General features: G+C 40.2%; 1 protein-coding gene across 1 annotated transcript in view; it reads left to right on the top strand.

Moving 5' to 3' along the window:
- Positions 1–17,594, top strand: part of TMX4 (thioredoxin related transmembrane protein 4) — a 65,724-nt gene that overhangs the window by 32,153 nt on the left and 15,977 nt on the right. Inside the window, exons 4-6 of the mRNA XM_061125922.1 lie at positions 396–524; positions 7,943–7,988; positions 14,621–14,722. Coding sequence (XP_060981905.1) covers positions 396–524; positions 7,943–7,988; positions 14,621–14,722 — 277 coding nt within the window. The remainder of the gene's footprint in view (positions 1–395; positions 525–7,942; positions 7,989–14,620; positions 14,723–17,594) is intronic.

Genomic DNA, 17,594 nt, shown 5'->3' with positions numbered 1-17,594 from the left:
TATCAATTTGGAAATGTGGATAGAGTTTTTTAAAACTTGATAACAACTGCAGTTTTGCTGATGTAAGAGAAAAATTGAAATAATTTGTAGCAAAAATAATAAAAAGTAACTTGACAGATTAGCCACTGCCAAGGACTTTGCTTATAGTCGCAAATTGTGCAGTGATAAAATAGAATGTTTAATTCTCTCTGCTTTGGAATTTCTCATTTGTAATAAGTATTTGTGTATGCTTTCTTATTTATGCCTAACTATAATATTTCTTTTTTTTTTTTCATTTTGAGTGAAGTTAAAATTCAGAGTGGAGTTCACATGTAAAACCAGTACTTATTTTCATTTTTATTATCTGTAACACTTGTTATCTTAATTGGTTTATTTTTTGTTTTTATAATTTATAGTGCAAAAGATGGGATATTCCGCCGTTACCGTGGCCCAGGAGTCTACGAAGACCTGCAGAACTATATCTTAGAGAAGAAGTGGCAATCTGTTGAGCCTCTGACTGGCTGGAAATCCCCAGCTTCTCTAACGTAACTTGTTTTTTTAATGACAGAGTGTTACTAATAGAACAGATAGTCTCAACTTAACAACCCATAGACCTTGAAAGTCTACATTTCTTTTCATATTCACTTCTGATTTCCCAGATGACACATGCCCCTGCTTGGCCCATGTTGTGTTTCTGGCTTTGTGACCCCGTGTGTTTCAGCTGGTTGTTAGGATGCTAGGGTTTAGTATCCAGATTCAGGTGGGTTACAGAGAGCTCTCCTCCAACTTTTGCACCGTCACCTCTTTTCTCTTTACTAAATATGGTATTGAACACCATTTACCATACCTCCTTCCTTATAAATTATTGAGAAGGTAGAGGAGAACCTTTTTCTTGAATTTAGAGTTCATGAAGGAATTGCTAAAGTATCTGTCTGTGTGGAGAGTAAGACCTATGGTGTCTTTGGCTGCTTAACAGAATACTGCTGGGGTAACCTTTGGCCATGATGGTAAATTGTATAATGCTTGGTGAGGCAGATAAGGTCAAGCAATAATACCTTGTTCACAGTTTTCATTTGGAATGAACTGTGGTATTTGTAGTTGATTTTGTGTTGCTATATATAAGCATAAGGAATATCCCTGCTGAAATAGGATCAAATCATGTTACATTTTAGGAATAAGTGATCTGATAGCATCTATAGGAAATACATGGCTTATTCTAAAAGCAGCTCACCTCTGATGTTTCATTCTACAAATTTTCATTCTTTAAAATCAGTGAGCATTGATTTTATGCAGATACTATTCTTGGTGCTAGATGTTCAGCAGTCAACATGATAAATGTGACCCCTGTGGTCTCCTAGGGTGACTTACAGTAAGACAGATGATAAAAAAATTAGGGATGTAAAGAATCACGAAACAAAACAGAAAACAAACCCTTACTAAGTCAGGGCTTGACTGGGAGCGCGGGCCTCTGTTAGATGGGTACTAGGAGAGCTGGCTCTGAGGGGTCACTGCAGATCGGGTCTGCAGGACCGCAGGGCCTGGCCGGGCGAGGAGCAGGTGAGGACTGTTCCAGGAACGGAGGTAGCATTCGCACATGCCCCACAGTGGAAAGAGCTCAGTGTATTGAGGAAGAGTCAGGTGGCCAGGGTTAGGCACAGCGAAAGAGAAGGGGGAGCAGTGTAAACAGAGGGCAAAGAGGGCAGGAGGCAGACGGTCAGGCCTGTGGCTGGTGAGGACCCGGGGTGTGAGCAGTGCAGGCCGTGACCAGAGGCTCAGGGGGACTGTGTGGAGCGGCCTCGCCCAGGGAAGGTGGTATGGACCAGCCTGATGGCAGTGGGGATGCAGAGCATGGGTGGACTTAAAATACGTTTAAACCTCAGTCCCGCATGCTGGAAGCCAGCTTGTGCCGATGGCAGGGCCCTGCCACTCTGTGTCCCACCCTTGGCTCCCCTGCGGGGTCATCGTGAGACCAGCTCACCTAAACTTTGAGGGAAATTTTGAGTTACTGTATTTTGCAGAACTTGCTGAAAAGCAGCCATGGTGGCACAAGGTGTTTGGACAGGAATCTGGGTCTTCAGCCGAAAAGTATACATGGCAACCTAGCTGTTACCTGGAGGTGTCGTCACTGGATGATGTACAGGTTTCATACCGCGGGAGGTTGGAAAGTGAGCTGGAAAAGGGACTGATCCACAGGATTTTTGAGACTTTATGAATTCTGAGGATGCAAAGAACTTAGAATTAATTCTTAAACTTGCAGGTGATCCCTTGCAAAATTTATGTTTTTAAGGCACTCCTTTTAAAATGTTTGTCTTTTAACTTATCTTGGGAGTGACATATTCAATTTGGAAATTGTAGCTACTAGTGGATGTGTGGAAATTTTAGAAATTCATCCATTTGCATTTTTTCCTTATTACAGTAGTATTTTAAGGCAGCATGTTATTTTGCTTGTAATATGTATAAATCATATGAAAATCATAATGGTATGAGCCACTTTGTTCCAAATTTTTGTACAAGAACTCAAATTTTTTTTCACTTTTTATTACAGAAACTTTCAAATATACATAAAAATACAGAAAATAGTACAGTAAACCCCCATGTACGTATCACACACCTATAATGACCATCAAATTATAGCTTGTTTTATCAGTTGTTTTGAAACAAATAACAAATGGGTCATTTTATTATATTTTGGTATGTGTCTATAAAAGGTAAGAACTCTTTTAAAAATCGTAAATATAATACCGTATTATTATGCAGTCTGACCCTACCCACGCCAATGGAATGAGGGCGCAAAACCTAGCTGAAGCGCCCTGTGCCCCTCTGGGTTGCAGGCGGAAGGGTGTGGCCTCTCTCGTGCAGTGGGCGTGGCCTCTCTCGTGCAGTGGGCGTGGCTTTTCTCCTTCAGTCCTTCCTGTGATTGTTGGTGATGACAACAAAGATTAGAGGTTGCTTTAAGCTGCTTTGAGTGGGTTATAGTAGACATTAATACTAGACTGAAATAGGATTCTAGCTTCTTCCTCAGGGACACGGTTGAGGGCAGTAATGCAGGTTGGCCTCGTCCTGTTGCAGTGAGAGTGGCTTTGCGTTCTGCCTGCCGAGCAGGGCCACCGCTGGTGTCCGTGCAGAGTGGGTGCTGAGTGTAACAGTGGCAGTACTCTGCTGCACAGCACTGGTGGCACCTAGGACAGCTCCCTCAGGCATTAGGGGAGCCTCCTAATGGAGGCCCTGTTGCAACTTTGCTTCAGGTGCTGAAATGAGAGAGATTCCCCACAGAGCAGTTGCTGCCGTTCCTGCAAACCCGAGACACCAGGAGCAAGCCCCGCACCCGTGTGTGCGTCATTCTCTGACGGAGAGGCACACATTTAGCAAGGAAGCTGTGCATTTCTTTTTCCAGTGCCGAGAATCCAGTAACATACTGGGCCTCCTTCTTAGTCATGGAGGCTGAAGAGACAGAGACTTTTCTCGGATGGAGGGATTAAGTGTCTTTAGTCCTCACTCTGACTGTGTTCGGGGGTCAGCTTCCCTTGCTCAGGGCTTGGTACCTGTGGTTTGGCCTGGAGACCTCTGACAGCTGCTTGTCAGAGCGCCTGTGAGGCTCTTCTGCATTTTCACTCCGCACCCAGAGCCTTCCTGTGCTGCTCCGGGGCCCTCCCAGCGTCCCTGCCACTCCGAACCCTTGGATCCAGTGTCTTCCCACCACCCCGCTCCGTGATGCCCTGCTAAGGTGGGCGCTGTGAGCAGAGAAGCGGAGAGGGACCCAGGGCACTCTCACTTAACAGCTGCTGCGCGCTCAGGCCCACAGGCGGACTCTGGGTTTTTAGTCTTGCTGAGGCCGAAACGGTTCACACTGGAGCAGCCCCACTGTCAGGAGTGGCACTGCCATTATTATAACAAACTAGACTTCCCTGCCCTTGCCCTTATCTGCTCCCACCTCCCGCCGCAGCCTCACATCCCAGCCGCAGGGACGTTCATCAGTAAGTTGGGGGTGTGGAGTGTTGACTCTTGCACCTGACCTGCCGGCTGGGCGAGAGTCTGCCCTGCTGGACCCGCAGAACACAGGACTAGTTAAAGGCGTGAATCTTACATAATTCTAGTTGACATACCCTTGTGGTGTGGTTTTGAAATGCCTAACTATTGTAAAGATATTTGTTTGACATTGGCCAGAAAGATGGGCATGACTAATGCTTGGGCTTTTATTTGAAACTTTTACATTTGTAGTTTGGAAAATGGAATAAATTTCCGGTTGGAAAAAAAAATGGTATAGGGATATGTTTGAACTGAGTATCATTAGTGTTTCATGATGATGTCGGTTTCTTCTCTGAGGGAAATTTACTTAAGGCCAGTTTTAGACCCTGTAGGCCAAACTAGAGCTGTCTCTGCTCCCTCCACAAACTAATCAGCTTTATTTCTTAGTCATGGATTCCAGGTCTTGGGCCTTCTTATTCACTTATACAATATTAGTGTGATCGCTTTGAGAACTGGGCAGAAAATATACCCTATTGTGGACCTGATTTCCCAGAAATCATACAGTGTGGCTTACATCTGTGATGTTTGATTCTTCTTAAGGAGGCGTGAGTATCAAGAGCACTAAGTTTTCTAGTGAAAACTGACAGTGTTGCACTTTCTTCACATTTTCAGAAAACTGTAGTCAGCTTATTGACTCGCAAAAATTGCACCTTTCTGAATTTGAAATGGTGTGCGTGTGTGCACATGCTAAGTCACTTCAGTCATGTCCCAGTCTTTGCAACCCTATGGACTGTGGCCCGCCAGGCTCCTCTGTCTATGGGATTCTCCAGGGAAGAATACTGGAGTAGGTTGCTGTGCTTTCCTCCAGGGGATCTTCTCAACCCAGGGATCAAACCCGTGTCCCTTATGTCTCCTGCTTGGCAGGCAGGTTCTTTGTTACTAGCACCACTTGGGAAGCCTTTTGAAATGGTAAGAATTGCCGTTATGATGATTGAGAGCAGTGATTTGCATCCTCACTTGCCCAGGGGAATCACCTGTGGACTTTTGAAAACTACCCACACATGGCTGCTGACCCAGAGACTGCGCTGCTACTGGGCAAGCAGCCTCAGGTGTTTCTGTGAAAGTCACTCAATCGTATCCGACACTTTGTGACCCCATGGGCTGTAGCCTGCCAGGTTCCTCCATCCCTGGAATTCTCTAGGCCAGAATACTGGAGTGGGTAAGCTGTTCCCTTCTCCAGGGGATCTTCTCAACCCAGGGATAGAACCCAGGTCTGCATTGCAGGCAGATTCTTTACCATCTGAACCACCAGGGAAGCCCCAGGTGTTTCTGAGAAGCAGCCAAAGTTGGGAACCACTGAACTACAGATTCAGAAGTGAAGTGAAATGAAAGTTTCTCAGTCGTGTCCAGCTCTTTGTGATTCCATGGAATGTACAGTCCATGGGGTTTTCCAGGCCAGAATACTGGAGTGGGTATCCTTTCCCTTCTCCAGAAACCAGTGAAGTTGTTCAGTCGGGTCTGACTCTTTGTGATCCCATGGACTATAGCCTACCAGGCTCTTTCATCCATGAAATCCCCTTCTCCAGGGGATCTTCCCAAACCAGGGATCGAACCCAGGTCTCCTGCATTGCAGGCAGATTCTTTTTTTTTTTTTTTTCAGGCAGATTCTTTACCAGCTGAACAAGCTCCTGCTAATAAAATTACAGTTTTACTGTTAACAAATAACTGCTGAACAGGCCTTTAAAGTTTTTAAAGTTAAGTGCCATACAACTTCAGATGCCTTCTGAATACTGAATATAAGTACAGTTTTACAGTTAAGTGTTATAGGAACTGTGTGGATTGACTGCATGAGAGTAACCTGATGCAGACCAGGGCCTTTGACATTATGGATGTAAAGCTCTTAGAAGATTGTGGAGTAATGGGGTATTCACATGGTGCCAACATTTCAGCCCAGAAATGACCTAGCCATTATCAAGGAAAAACCACCTTTCCAGTGGAGAGGTCTGTCTCAATCACTAGTTAACCAAGTGACTTAGCATCACTGAGAGCCCACTTACAGCAGGCTTCTTAGTCTCTATATGGAGATGAGGTCATAGTCCTCACCTTCCCAGATCTTTCCTGAAGACTGAAATTCAGTACTAATCATGGCCCCAAATAAAAAACACTTGGTAAGTGTTAGGCTTCTTTTATGGCTTTTATTTCCCTGTATATCATAATTATAGCTAAGAAGAAAAAGATTGAAATCAATGTTAATAAATGTTGAATTACACTGAGACAGGACTGAATTTAAAGATAGGAAGGAGCAACTGTTTGAAGCTTTAGGAGCCCTAAAGAAAGGAGTATACCTAGGGAAATTAAAGTATTCTGAAACTTGAGTAGTTAACTCAATAAAAATAATTTTGTAATAAAGTTCAAGAAAGCAGTCTCTTTGATCATGTATGTAGTGATTGCTAATGAGAATCCAACACCACTATCAGTTGATACTTTTAAATGAAATTTGGATTTGTATATGGTATAAATGTAGCTGTAAAATGTTTTAATAGTTTCCCTATTTAAAAATAAAATAGGTTTTAAAGGTAGACTCTACTAAGGTGAAGGAGAGGTAAGATTCATACGCAATCAGACATACACTGCAAACATGCACACACACACACACAACTCAACTCCTGGGTTTTTGGTTTGAGAACTTGATGATCTTGGTACCAGTTACTGGTTTGAGCAAGAGAAAATCAAGGGTTCAGCACTGGACATATTAAGTTTGAGATGCAGACTTCTTTATAGAGCTTCCGGGTTGGATGCATGGGGATTGGTCCACACAAAAGGCATATAGATGGTATTTTAAGTTTTAGAAGGAAGGGGGGTCACCTGGAGAGAGAAAAAGAAAAGTGCTTGGGACTGAGTCACAAGACACTCCAAAGTTAAGAAGCTGGGTAGAGAAGGAGTCAGCAAAAGGAAATTGAAAATGAATGCCAGGGAGGCAGGAGGGCAGGCAGGGGTGTGCGATTTCCTAAAAGGCAAGTAGAAAGTGCACGAAGGAGAGAGTAGTCCCTTGTGTCTCAGGTCTATGAGGGGTTAGGGGAGGTGAAGTCTGAGACGAGGACACTGAATGAAGCACTGCGATGCCATTTTGGCCTTAACAGGGAGTCAAGGAGTGCAGCAGGGAAGACAAAAGCCGGATTTGAGTGGATTAAAGGTAAGGCGAGGAGGAAGGAGCAGCAAGTGTAGGCTCCTCTTTGGAGTTTGGGAAGCTGAGTTGGAGGGCCTTCTGCGATCCAGTGATGTTCTTTTCAAAAGATGAGTGAGAGTAGAACGTGTTTTCATGCAGTGAAATGATCCATCAGAGAAGGAGAAATTGCTGATGCAGGAAATGGGATGAGGGGAAAAAACCAAGTCATTAGCAACAGGGAGGGGATGGGATCCAAGGCACAAGTGGAGAGTTTGGACTGTGGTTGGGGGGGTAGTTTCCTCCATTGGAACAGAAGAAGCTGGCTGCGGGGGTACACCAGGCTAGATGTACTGCTGGGATGGTGAGAGAGGCCACCTGAGAGCCGCAGGTTGCACAGTGACAGATGAGGGCAAGGGGTGGAGAGGGTGTGTACAGTTTGAAGGGAGAGAAAGGATATGAGTTCTCATCTCAGGTACGAGCCTAGAGGATTGCAGCCGGACGGCGCCTTCTCAGGTGCCCACTGAGCTTGTGACTGTGAGGGCAGAGCGTGTGACTTTCCCCCAGAGACCTGCAGCTGCTCAGTGTTAGGGATGTTGCCAGGCATGCACCATGCAGCGAGAAAGACCAGCGGACTTGACTGCGTTTACTTCTGACTAATCCAGAACACGGCCCTGGGGTCTAAGCTCTGTCAGAAGGGAAGAGAATCCAGGAGAGAGGATGATGTATTGCACAAAGTGGAGGAGTAGTCCTTGTGACTTGAGCTTTTTGTTTGTTTGTTTGTTTTTATGCTATCCATCACCAGTGATTCTCCTTGCCTTTATTTTTTTTTAGGATGTCTGGAATGGCTGGTCTTTTTAGCATCTCTGGCAAGATATGGGTGAGTAAATAAGGCCCTTTATGATTATGTCAGCAGAGGGGTTTTTAAGAGTGAGAAGGTAGTTTCTAAATAATAGGAAAATGAATACTTATAAATGGTTTTATAATTTCACTTTTCTTCTTAAGCCACACAACTACTTTTACCTGGAGTCGTAGTGGGAATGTGTCTTTGTGTAGAAGGACTTAAAATTGGACAGGGACCAAAAGACCAAACTCATATTTTCATAGATAAGTAGTGAATCCCTTTGTCAAAGCTGAAAGGGCTTCTGTGGTTTCACTTCCTCTTATTTCTCGTTGTCATAACCTCCCTGCAGATCAAAGATCTGTTAGGGACCAGCAGACTTCAGCTTGTGGGCAGGCTGGGCTGCCTGTTTTGTTTAATAATGTCTTGTTGGAACACAGTCACATTCACTTATTACCTATTTTCTGTGACTGCTTTCATACCACAGTGATAGAGATGAGTTGTTGTGACAGAGATCATATGGCCCACAAGCCTAAATATTCATGATGTAGCCCTTTAAGGAAAAATTTGCAAGCCCCTTTTGTGTGGCTCAGACAATGTCATGTCTGACTGTTTGTGACTCCGTGTACTGTAGTCCACCAGACTTCTCTTTCCATGGGATTCTTCCAGCAAGAATACTGGAGTGGGGTTCCATCACCTTCTCCAGGGGATCTTCCTGACCCAGGGATCAAACCCATGTCTCACGTCTCCTGCATTGGCAGGCAGGTTCTTTACCACTAGCGCCACCTGGGAAGCTGCTATGTGTGATTGTATCATTTCACTGAGTCTTAGCAACTTAGAACTGTTATTTAGGTTAAAATGCTGAACTTTTACATAATATTGAATGTGTCTTGTAACCTTTCCTCATCTCTACATGTAGGGTGATCTAAATCCTGCCAGATTTGACAAAATTGCCAGGGAATTAAGTATATATTTCTAAAGTATTTCAAAAGATCTTTAGATGTGATTACCTTCCTGTATTTGTCTTTTCTAAGTTATGATTATACATCATTTGTCATATTTGGAACTTAATATTCAAGGAAATGTTAACAAGACGTGGAAAGAATACACAGAAGAACTATACAAAAAAGATCTTACTGACCCAGATAACCATGACAGTGTGATCACTCACCTAGAGCCAGACATCTTGGATTGCAAAGTCAAGTGGACCTTAGGAAGCATCACTGCGAACAAAACTAGTAGAGGTGATGGAATTCCAGCTGAGCTATTTCAAATCCTAAAAGATGATGCTGTGAAAATACTGCACTCAATATGCCGGAAAATTTGGAAAACTCAGCGGTGGCCACAAGACTGGAAAAGGGCAGTTTTCATTCCAATCCCAAAGAAAGGCAATGCCAAAGAATGTTCAAACTATTGCACAATTGCACTCATTTCACATGCTAGCAAAGTAATGCTCAAAATTCTCCAAGCCAGGCTTCAACAGTCCATGAACCGAGAATTTCCAGATGTTCAAGCTGGATTTAGAAAAGACAGAAGAACCAGAGATCAAATTGCCAACATCCGTTGTGTCACAGAAAAAGTGAGGGAGTTCTAAAAAAACATCTACTTCTGCTTCACTGACTACGCTAAATCCTTGAACTGTGTGATCACAGCAAACTGGGGAAAATTCTTATAGAGATGGGAATACCAAATCACCTTACCTGCCTCCTAAGAAATCTGTATGTAAGTCAAGAGGCAACAGTTAAATCCAGACATGGAACAACAGAGTGGTTCCAAACTGGGAAAGGAGTACATCAAGGCTGTATATTGTCACCATGCTTCTTTAATTTATATGCAGAGTATATCATGTGAAATGCTGGGCTGGATGAACACAAGCTAGAATCAAGATTGCTGGGATAAATATCAATAACCTCAAGATATGCAGATGATGCCACCCATTTAGCAGAAAGCAAAGAGGAACTAAAGAGCCTCTTGATGAAGGAGAAAGAGGAGAGTGAAAAAGCTGGTTTAACACTTAACATTCAAAAAATGAAGATCATGGCATCTGGTCCCATCACTTCATGGCAAATAGACAGGGAAACAATCAAAACAAGTACAAAATCACTGCAGCCACAAAATTAAAAGATGCTTGCTCCTTGAAGGAAAAGCTGTGACCAACCTAGACAGCATATTAAAAAGGAGAGACATTACTTTGCCAACAAAGAGCTGTCTAGTCAAGGCTATGGTTTTTCCATACAAAGTCATGTATAGATGTGAGAGTTGGACTATAAAGAAAGCTGAGTGCTCAGGAATTGATGCTTTTGAGCTGTGATGTTGGAGAAGACTCTTGAGAGTCCCTTGGACTGCAAGGAGATCCAAACAGTCCGTCCTAAAGGAGATCAGTCCTGAATATTCATTAGAAGAACTCATGCTGAAGGTGAATATCCAATACTTTGACCACCTGATGCGAAGGGCCGATTCATTAGAAAAGACCCTGATGCTGGGAAGGTTTGAAAGCATGAGGAGAAGTGGATGACAGGGGATGAGATGGTTGGATGGCATCACAAACTCAATGGACATGAGTTTGAGCAAGCTCTAGAACTTGGTTAAAGACACAGAAGCCTGGTGTGCCACAGTCCATGGGGTCGCAGAGAGTCGGACATGACTGAACGACTGAACAACAACAGTTCATGGAGCTCATGAAAACTCTGCTTTTTGTTCATGTTGGTATATGCTTGGAGAAATTTGAAAAGAAATATTTTGCCTCTCAGTTTTCCAGTTGTATTATAATTTTTGCTTTTTGAGATATACCTACTTTAGGTTTTTTTTTTTTTCTTTAGCAACAGAAAATAAATTGGTGACTTGAACTTAATCTTTTTTGTTTAAATTCTGTTAATTGTCTTTTTTTGACATTTGTATATCATATTAAAAAATAACTAGCATTTTTCCTCTTTTCATGTAGTTTGAGTTTCATTTGGTTTTCTTCTGATATTTTCTTTCATTGGTGAGAAGTTTATTCAAAGGTTCAGAATTTTGAATTGCAAACCAGGAACTAAGAGTAAGGATTCAGCCTGTTGCAATATTTGACACTAAATATATTTAGGAGTCATATATTTTGATAGTTATCTGAAAACCTTATAGCCATATACTGTCTAAACCAACAGGATAATTGTAATAGGTGTCAGGAATCTTCAAAAGCTTAGTACAGAATCTGTTACAACTGCAGGTCAGGAGAGAATTTGTTCTGAGGGTTAAGAAGAGATTGTGAAAGTTGCTCAGTTGTGTCTGATTCTTTGTGACCTCATAGACTATACAGTCTGTGGAATTCTCCAGACCAGAATGCTGGAGTGGGTAGCCTTTCCCTTCTCCAGAGGATCTTCCCAACCAAGGGATTGAACCCAGGTCTCCAGCATTGCAGGCGGATTCTTTACCAGCTGAGCAACATGGGAAACCCAAGAATACTGGAACCTCTTCTCCAGCGGATCTTCCCGACCCAGGAATCAAACCGAGGTCTCCTGCATTGCAGGAGGATTCTTCACCAAGTGAGCTATCAGGGAAGCCTTAAAAAGAGATTAGATGGAAATTAATTGTGACCCTCACACATTGTTATAAAGTAGTTTTCTTTTCAAAGACAGTACAGGGAAAATAAATAATTGTTCAAACCTCTTATAGCTTGACTAGTAACAAGGAGTTGTCATTTTTCATTATGTCATGCAAATGATTTCAGTGTGTGGCATTTGGAGCACATCAAGGCCAGGAGTTGCTGTTTTATCTCTGTAGGCACAGGGCACAGCCTTGTTTAGGATGGATGGATTCTGTGTGAATGCACTGGACTGCAGAGAAAAGGCCGTTTAGGAACAGAACATGGTCCATCTCTGAATAACCAATAATATGTTCTTATTAGTGATTGAGAAGTACAGTATATATGTATATATACATATATGTATATATGTATATATTTGAACTTTCCAGACTTTTTTTAAAAGAACTAAAAGTTTAATTTTATAAGAAATTGTAAAATTTGACACATAGCAATTGCATTTACATTCTATAAGGTCATTTTGTCTAATATTAATACTGTAATTTTTTCTTTCTGGTTAGCGCCTACCTGGAATTATTTTTTTCAACTTTCAACCTTTTTGTTATATTTTGAGCGAATCTTATAAAATGCTCCACCTCTGAACCTTGGACACCTTATCCTGGCTCCATTCCTCAAATCCATCTGACCACTGGTTAGAATGTCCCCCTTTTTTTCTGCTGTAAACAGTGTCTTCATCTCGTCCTCTCATTCTAATCTGTTTATAGCTAAAAATTAGCTCTAATTCAGTCACCTATTACAAAAATATAATATTATAAGGTATTGGGCCCAGCAGGTGACATTTGCATGCATTTTAAGGAAATAATATGATGCTTCCTTATAATGAGCACATATAATATTGAACTTGGGTCAGTATTTTCCACAAGTGAAAAGTTACTTTGCCTGGCAAAGAAACAAACACAGAAATCTAAAATTGAAATAGGTCGTGTTTAATCAGTTATTACTTGGAAACATGTTTACAGAAAACTTCATGTGCCTAGTACAGGTACCCTAATAGTCTTAAAGGTACTCTGAAACCATTGTGGACTCAGACAAAGTAAACGATAAAGATTTGTGGCTACAGTTTTGAAAACACAACTTGATTGAGGCTTTAGTAATTTTTTAGTAATCACCTAGAAAGACCACAAGATGGCAGAGTTTCTCTAAGAAGCTCAAGCAAATCCCTTAAAGAGTATGCTGGTACAAGAAAATTGAAGTGGAATCTGTAAGAGAATGTTTCTGAATGCACTGAGAATATGACTCAATGCAGTGATTCAAAGGCACATCGTTTACTGAATTCTAGAAAATAACTGAGAAAATTTCTTAAGCATTTCTTAAATCATGTGTTTTGCAAAAGGGCTTAAGACACTGTCCAGATGGACTTATAACTGGATGTGTTATTCATTCCAACTATATGGGCAGATACTAATTAAGCAAGTTACAGAATTCATATGTCCATTGGTCAGCATAGATGCACCCTGGCTTTCAATGTCTTCTAATTCCTTGGCTCGTTTCAGAGTTTAATTTTGATGATGACATTGAATAATCAAGATAAGCATAAATAAGCTATGTTCAATATGCCAAATTTCCTATAGAACTGTACAATGCATCTTAAAACTTCCACTGAACAGAGTTTGAGCAAAACAACCTTTTATATCCTAAATATCTCTTTTGCCTACTTGGGCTAGAGAGAACTAGATTATTCTTAGATAGTTGCCCTGGTTGAAGATAGGGCAATGACCAGTGCCATCAACAGAAGACAGATGACAGTTTTATAAGTCAGGAGTTGTGTGCATTCCTGTGAATAGTTTAAAGATTTGCTAGTGTATTTTATGTATTCAATAACTGTTTATTGAACACTTTGATTACATGTGTCAGTATTTAAAAACTTGAGGAGTCTTCAGATGTGTATCTACTGCTGAGTGAACAGTCAGAGAGAAGAGATCTCAGACTGTTCTAGATCAGCTAACAGTCTGTTTTGTTCATTCTGAGTTAAGCCAGGATCAGATATATTATCTAATTGTATTGACAGTTACAAACTGAGAAGCCAGTGGGAGATACTTGAGTAACTTTGATTTTGGGAAATATTTAAATAGAATCTTGGGCCAGTTTTTGTTAACCTCATCAGTGCTGGGCAAGTCATTCAGTCATTACTTCTGTTTGCAGGTGGCATTTAGTTTGGAGCCATTTCATCCTGTGCCCAGTAATCCTGTAGATAACCTATCTATAGACATAAAAATATCATAAAACTATTGGCTTTTTAGTGAATTTTTTTGAAGCTAAAAGGGCCTAAAATAGATGATCACAAAGCCATCATGAGGCAACATAGCTCCTTCAAGTCCATGTCTAAATGGGCTTTGATTCCACACTAGCGGGTTCATGTCTGTAATTCCTGTATGATTTTGCATGTGGTACTTCTGGCTCACATTGTATCTCCTTACTCACTTTTACTGTTTGAGTGAAAGATAGAGTCCTGGGGATAGTAAACAAGAAGGGATGTGCACTTTCTTCAAAGACTGATAAAATCTTATTTGCTCATAATGAATTAACTGAAAAATGTCTTATATTATTACATTTAGGTTTTATGGCGATTAGGAAATTTGTAAAGGAGGGCTAGGTGTCGAGCAATAAGAATATGACTAGAAAAAGGAAGTATGGAAACATTTAAATGGTTGATGTTCCATAAGCAGTAATTTAGTTCTACTTAAAAATTGATAAAGGCCCAATTTTTAAAAAAAAAACTTTAAATTTTTTATGGATATCATATTATGAGTATTAAGGTATATAAGTTATTAGGGGATAGTGACCAAAAAAAAAATCTCATGATGGAAGAAGGATAAACAATCCTACCAGAGTTCCGTTTGGTCATTAGCTTCAAGGAAGTATAACTCTTACTAGATACGACCTTGATTTTTACTCTCAGATTCTCAGTGTTAAAAAATCTGATTTGCTCTTGAAAAATAATATAGATGCATAATCCCCTGGATGATCTTTGTGGGAGCTCATGTAAATAGAATTGTAGACTTGAGTAAAGTGGTAAAGAGGGAGATTCAAACATTTTTAGTTCTCTTTATAAATATGTGTTTTTTTTTTAACTTTTTTCTTCTGATTACAGCATCTTCACAACTATTTCACAGTGACCCTTGGAGTTCCTGCCTGGTGTTCTTACTTCTTTTTTGTGATAGCCACCTTGATTTTTGGCCTTTTCATGGGTCTGGTAAGAGATAATATGAATCTCTTTTCTTTCTTTAAAGCCAGTTGGTTTCATGCAAAACTAGAAAGCAGCCAAGAAAGAAAAAGCACATAAACAAACATCATTTTGTGTATAATCTAAGCAGCTAAATAACATTTGCTTGTATGATACTACTTTCAATGGAAATTTGAGATATAATGGAAAATTCATTAAGTTATTATCCCCCAATCCCCCCTCTTAAATATTCTGAAGATAAGTGCCACCCAAAATATAGGCAGTATTGAAGAGAGAAATAGAGACTTAACTTAATTTGATAAGTTAGTTTCCAAGACAACTGTGTCAGCTGTGAATTCATACATTGCCTACTTGATTAGAACACTGTTGTGATAAGACCAAAGCTGTGAATTTGTTCCTTGGGTGAGCAAATTGATTTTTCCTGTTTGTGTCCTCAAATTGAAAATCTAAATGTGACCAGCTTCTTATGCATATACTCCAGTTTTCCCAAGGTAGATTTGTAAGATAATGTGGATTAAAAAAAAAAATCACAATCATTATTATGTGAAAAAATGAGATGCAAACCACATCACTATGTTTTCTTTGGATTTGAAAATCCTTATCCATTAGGTATCTGTATACTTTTTTCGCAGAGTTTTAGATACTGCTTGGAATAATTTTATACTTTATAATTAATTATATGGGCAACTGTAAATGCTTGGGTGTGTTTTTCTCTTGGTTATATATTTTTGAAATCTTTTTGTTTACCTACTCGATCAATTTGAGCTTTTAAATTCGAGAAGTTCATAAAAGTTATTATACTATATACTAATCACATAGCCCTTAAACACTATATTATAGATAGGAATTGATGACTAAAAACTTATAGAAAAAGGAAAACCCTTTAGGTAAGATTGTCTTTTTTTTTTTTCCATTTATTTTTATTAGTTGGAGGCTAATTACTTTACAATATTGTAGTGGTTTTTGTCATACGTTGACATGAATCAGCCATGGATTTACATGTGTTCCCTATCCTGAACCCCCCTCCCACCTCCCTCCCTATCCCATCCCTCTGGGTCATCCCAGTGCACCAGCCCCGAGCACTTGTCTCATGCATCCAACTTGGATTGGTGATCTGTTTCACACTTGATAATATACATGTTTTGATGCTGTTCTCTCAGATCATCCCACCCTCGCCTTCTCCCATAGAGTCCAAAAGTCTGTTTTATACATCTGTGTCTCTTTTTCTGTTTTGCATATAGAGTTATCGTTACCATCTTTCTAAATTCCATATATATGCATTATTATACTGTATTGGTCTTTATCTTTCTGGCTTACTTCACTCTGTATAATGGACTCTGTATCATCCATGTATAATGGACTGTGTATAATCCATCTCATTAGAACTGATTAAAATGTATTATTTTTAATGGCTGACTAATATTCCATTGTGTATATGTACCACAGCTTTCTTATCCATTCGTCTGCTGATGGGCATCTAGGTTGCTTCCATGTCCTGGCTATTATAAACAGTGCTGCCATGAACATTGGGGTACACGTGTCTCTTTCAATTCTGGTTTCTTTGGTGCGTATGCCCAGGAGTGGGATTGCTGGGTCATATGGCAGTTCTATTTCCAGTTTTTTAAGGAATCTCCACACTGTTCTCCATAGTGGCTGTACTAGTTTGCATTCCCACCAACAGTGTAAGAGGATTCCCTTTTCTCCACACCCTCTCCAGCATTTATTGCTTGTAGACTTTTGGATAGCAGCCATCCTGACTGGCATGTAATGGTACCTTATTGAGGTTTTGATTTGCATTTCTTTGGTAATGAGTGATGTTGAGCATCTTTACATGTGTTTGTTAGCCATCTGTATGTCTTCTTTGGAGAAATGTCTGTTTAGATCTTTGGCCCATTTTTTGATTGGGTCATTTATTTTTCTGGAATTAAGCTTCAGGAGTTGCTTGTATATTTTCGAGATTAATCCTTTGTCTTTTGCTTCATTTGCTATTATTTTCTCCCATTCTGAAGGCTGTCTTTTCACCTTGCTTATAGGTTCCTTTGTTGTGCAAAAGCTTTTAAGGTTCATTAGGTCCCATTTGTTTATTTTTGCTTTTATTTCCAATATTCTGGGAGGTGGGTCATAGAGGATCTTGCTGTGATTTATGTTGGAGAATGTTTTGCCTATGTTTTCCTCTAGGAGTTTTATAGTTTCTGGTCTTAGATTTAGATCTTTAATCCATTTTGAGTTTATTTTTGTGTATGGTGTTAGGAAGTGTTCTAATTTCATTCTTTTACAAGTGGTTGACCAGTTTTCCCAGCACCACTTGTTAAAGAGATTGTCTTTTTTCCATTGTATATTCTTGCCTCCTTTGTTGAAGATAAGGTGTCCATAAGTACGTGGATTTATCTCTGGGCTTTCTATTATGTTCCATTGATCTATATTTCTGTCTTTGTGCCAGTACCATACTGTCTTGATGACTGTGGCTTTGTAGTAGAGCCTGAAGTCAGGCAGGTTGACTCCTCCAGTTCCATTCTTCTTTCTCAAAATTGCTTTGGTTATTCGAGGTTTTTTGTATTTCCATACAAATTGTGAAATTATTTGTTCTAGTTCTGTAATGAATACCATTGGTAGCTTGATAGGAATTGCATTGAATCTATAGATTGCTTTGGGTAGAATAGCCATTTTGACAATATTGATTCTTCCAATCCGTGAACATGGTATATTTCTCCATCTGTTTGTGTCCTCTTTGATTTCTTTCATCAGTGTTTTATAGTTTTCTATGTATAGGTCTTTTGTTTCTTTAGGTAGATATACTCCTAAGTATTTTATTCTTTTTGTTGCAATGGTGAATGGTATTTTTTCTTTAATTTCTCTTTCTGTTTTCTCATTGTCCATGTAT

Source organism: Dama dama, chromosome 23 (genome assembly GCF_033118175.1).
Source record: "Dama dama isolate Ldn47 chromosome 23, ASM3311817v1, whole genome shotgun sequence".
In the NCBI taxonomy this organism is placed as follows: domain Eukaryota; kingdom Metazoa; phylum Chordata; class Mammalia; order Artiodactyla; family Cervidae; genus Dama; species Dama dama.
Note: the sequence above shows the minus strand (reverse complement) of the source record. Positions and strands in the feature narration are given on the sequence as shown.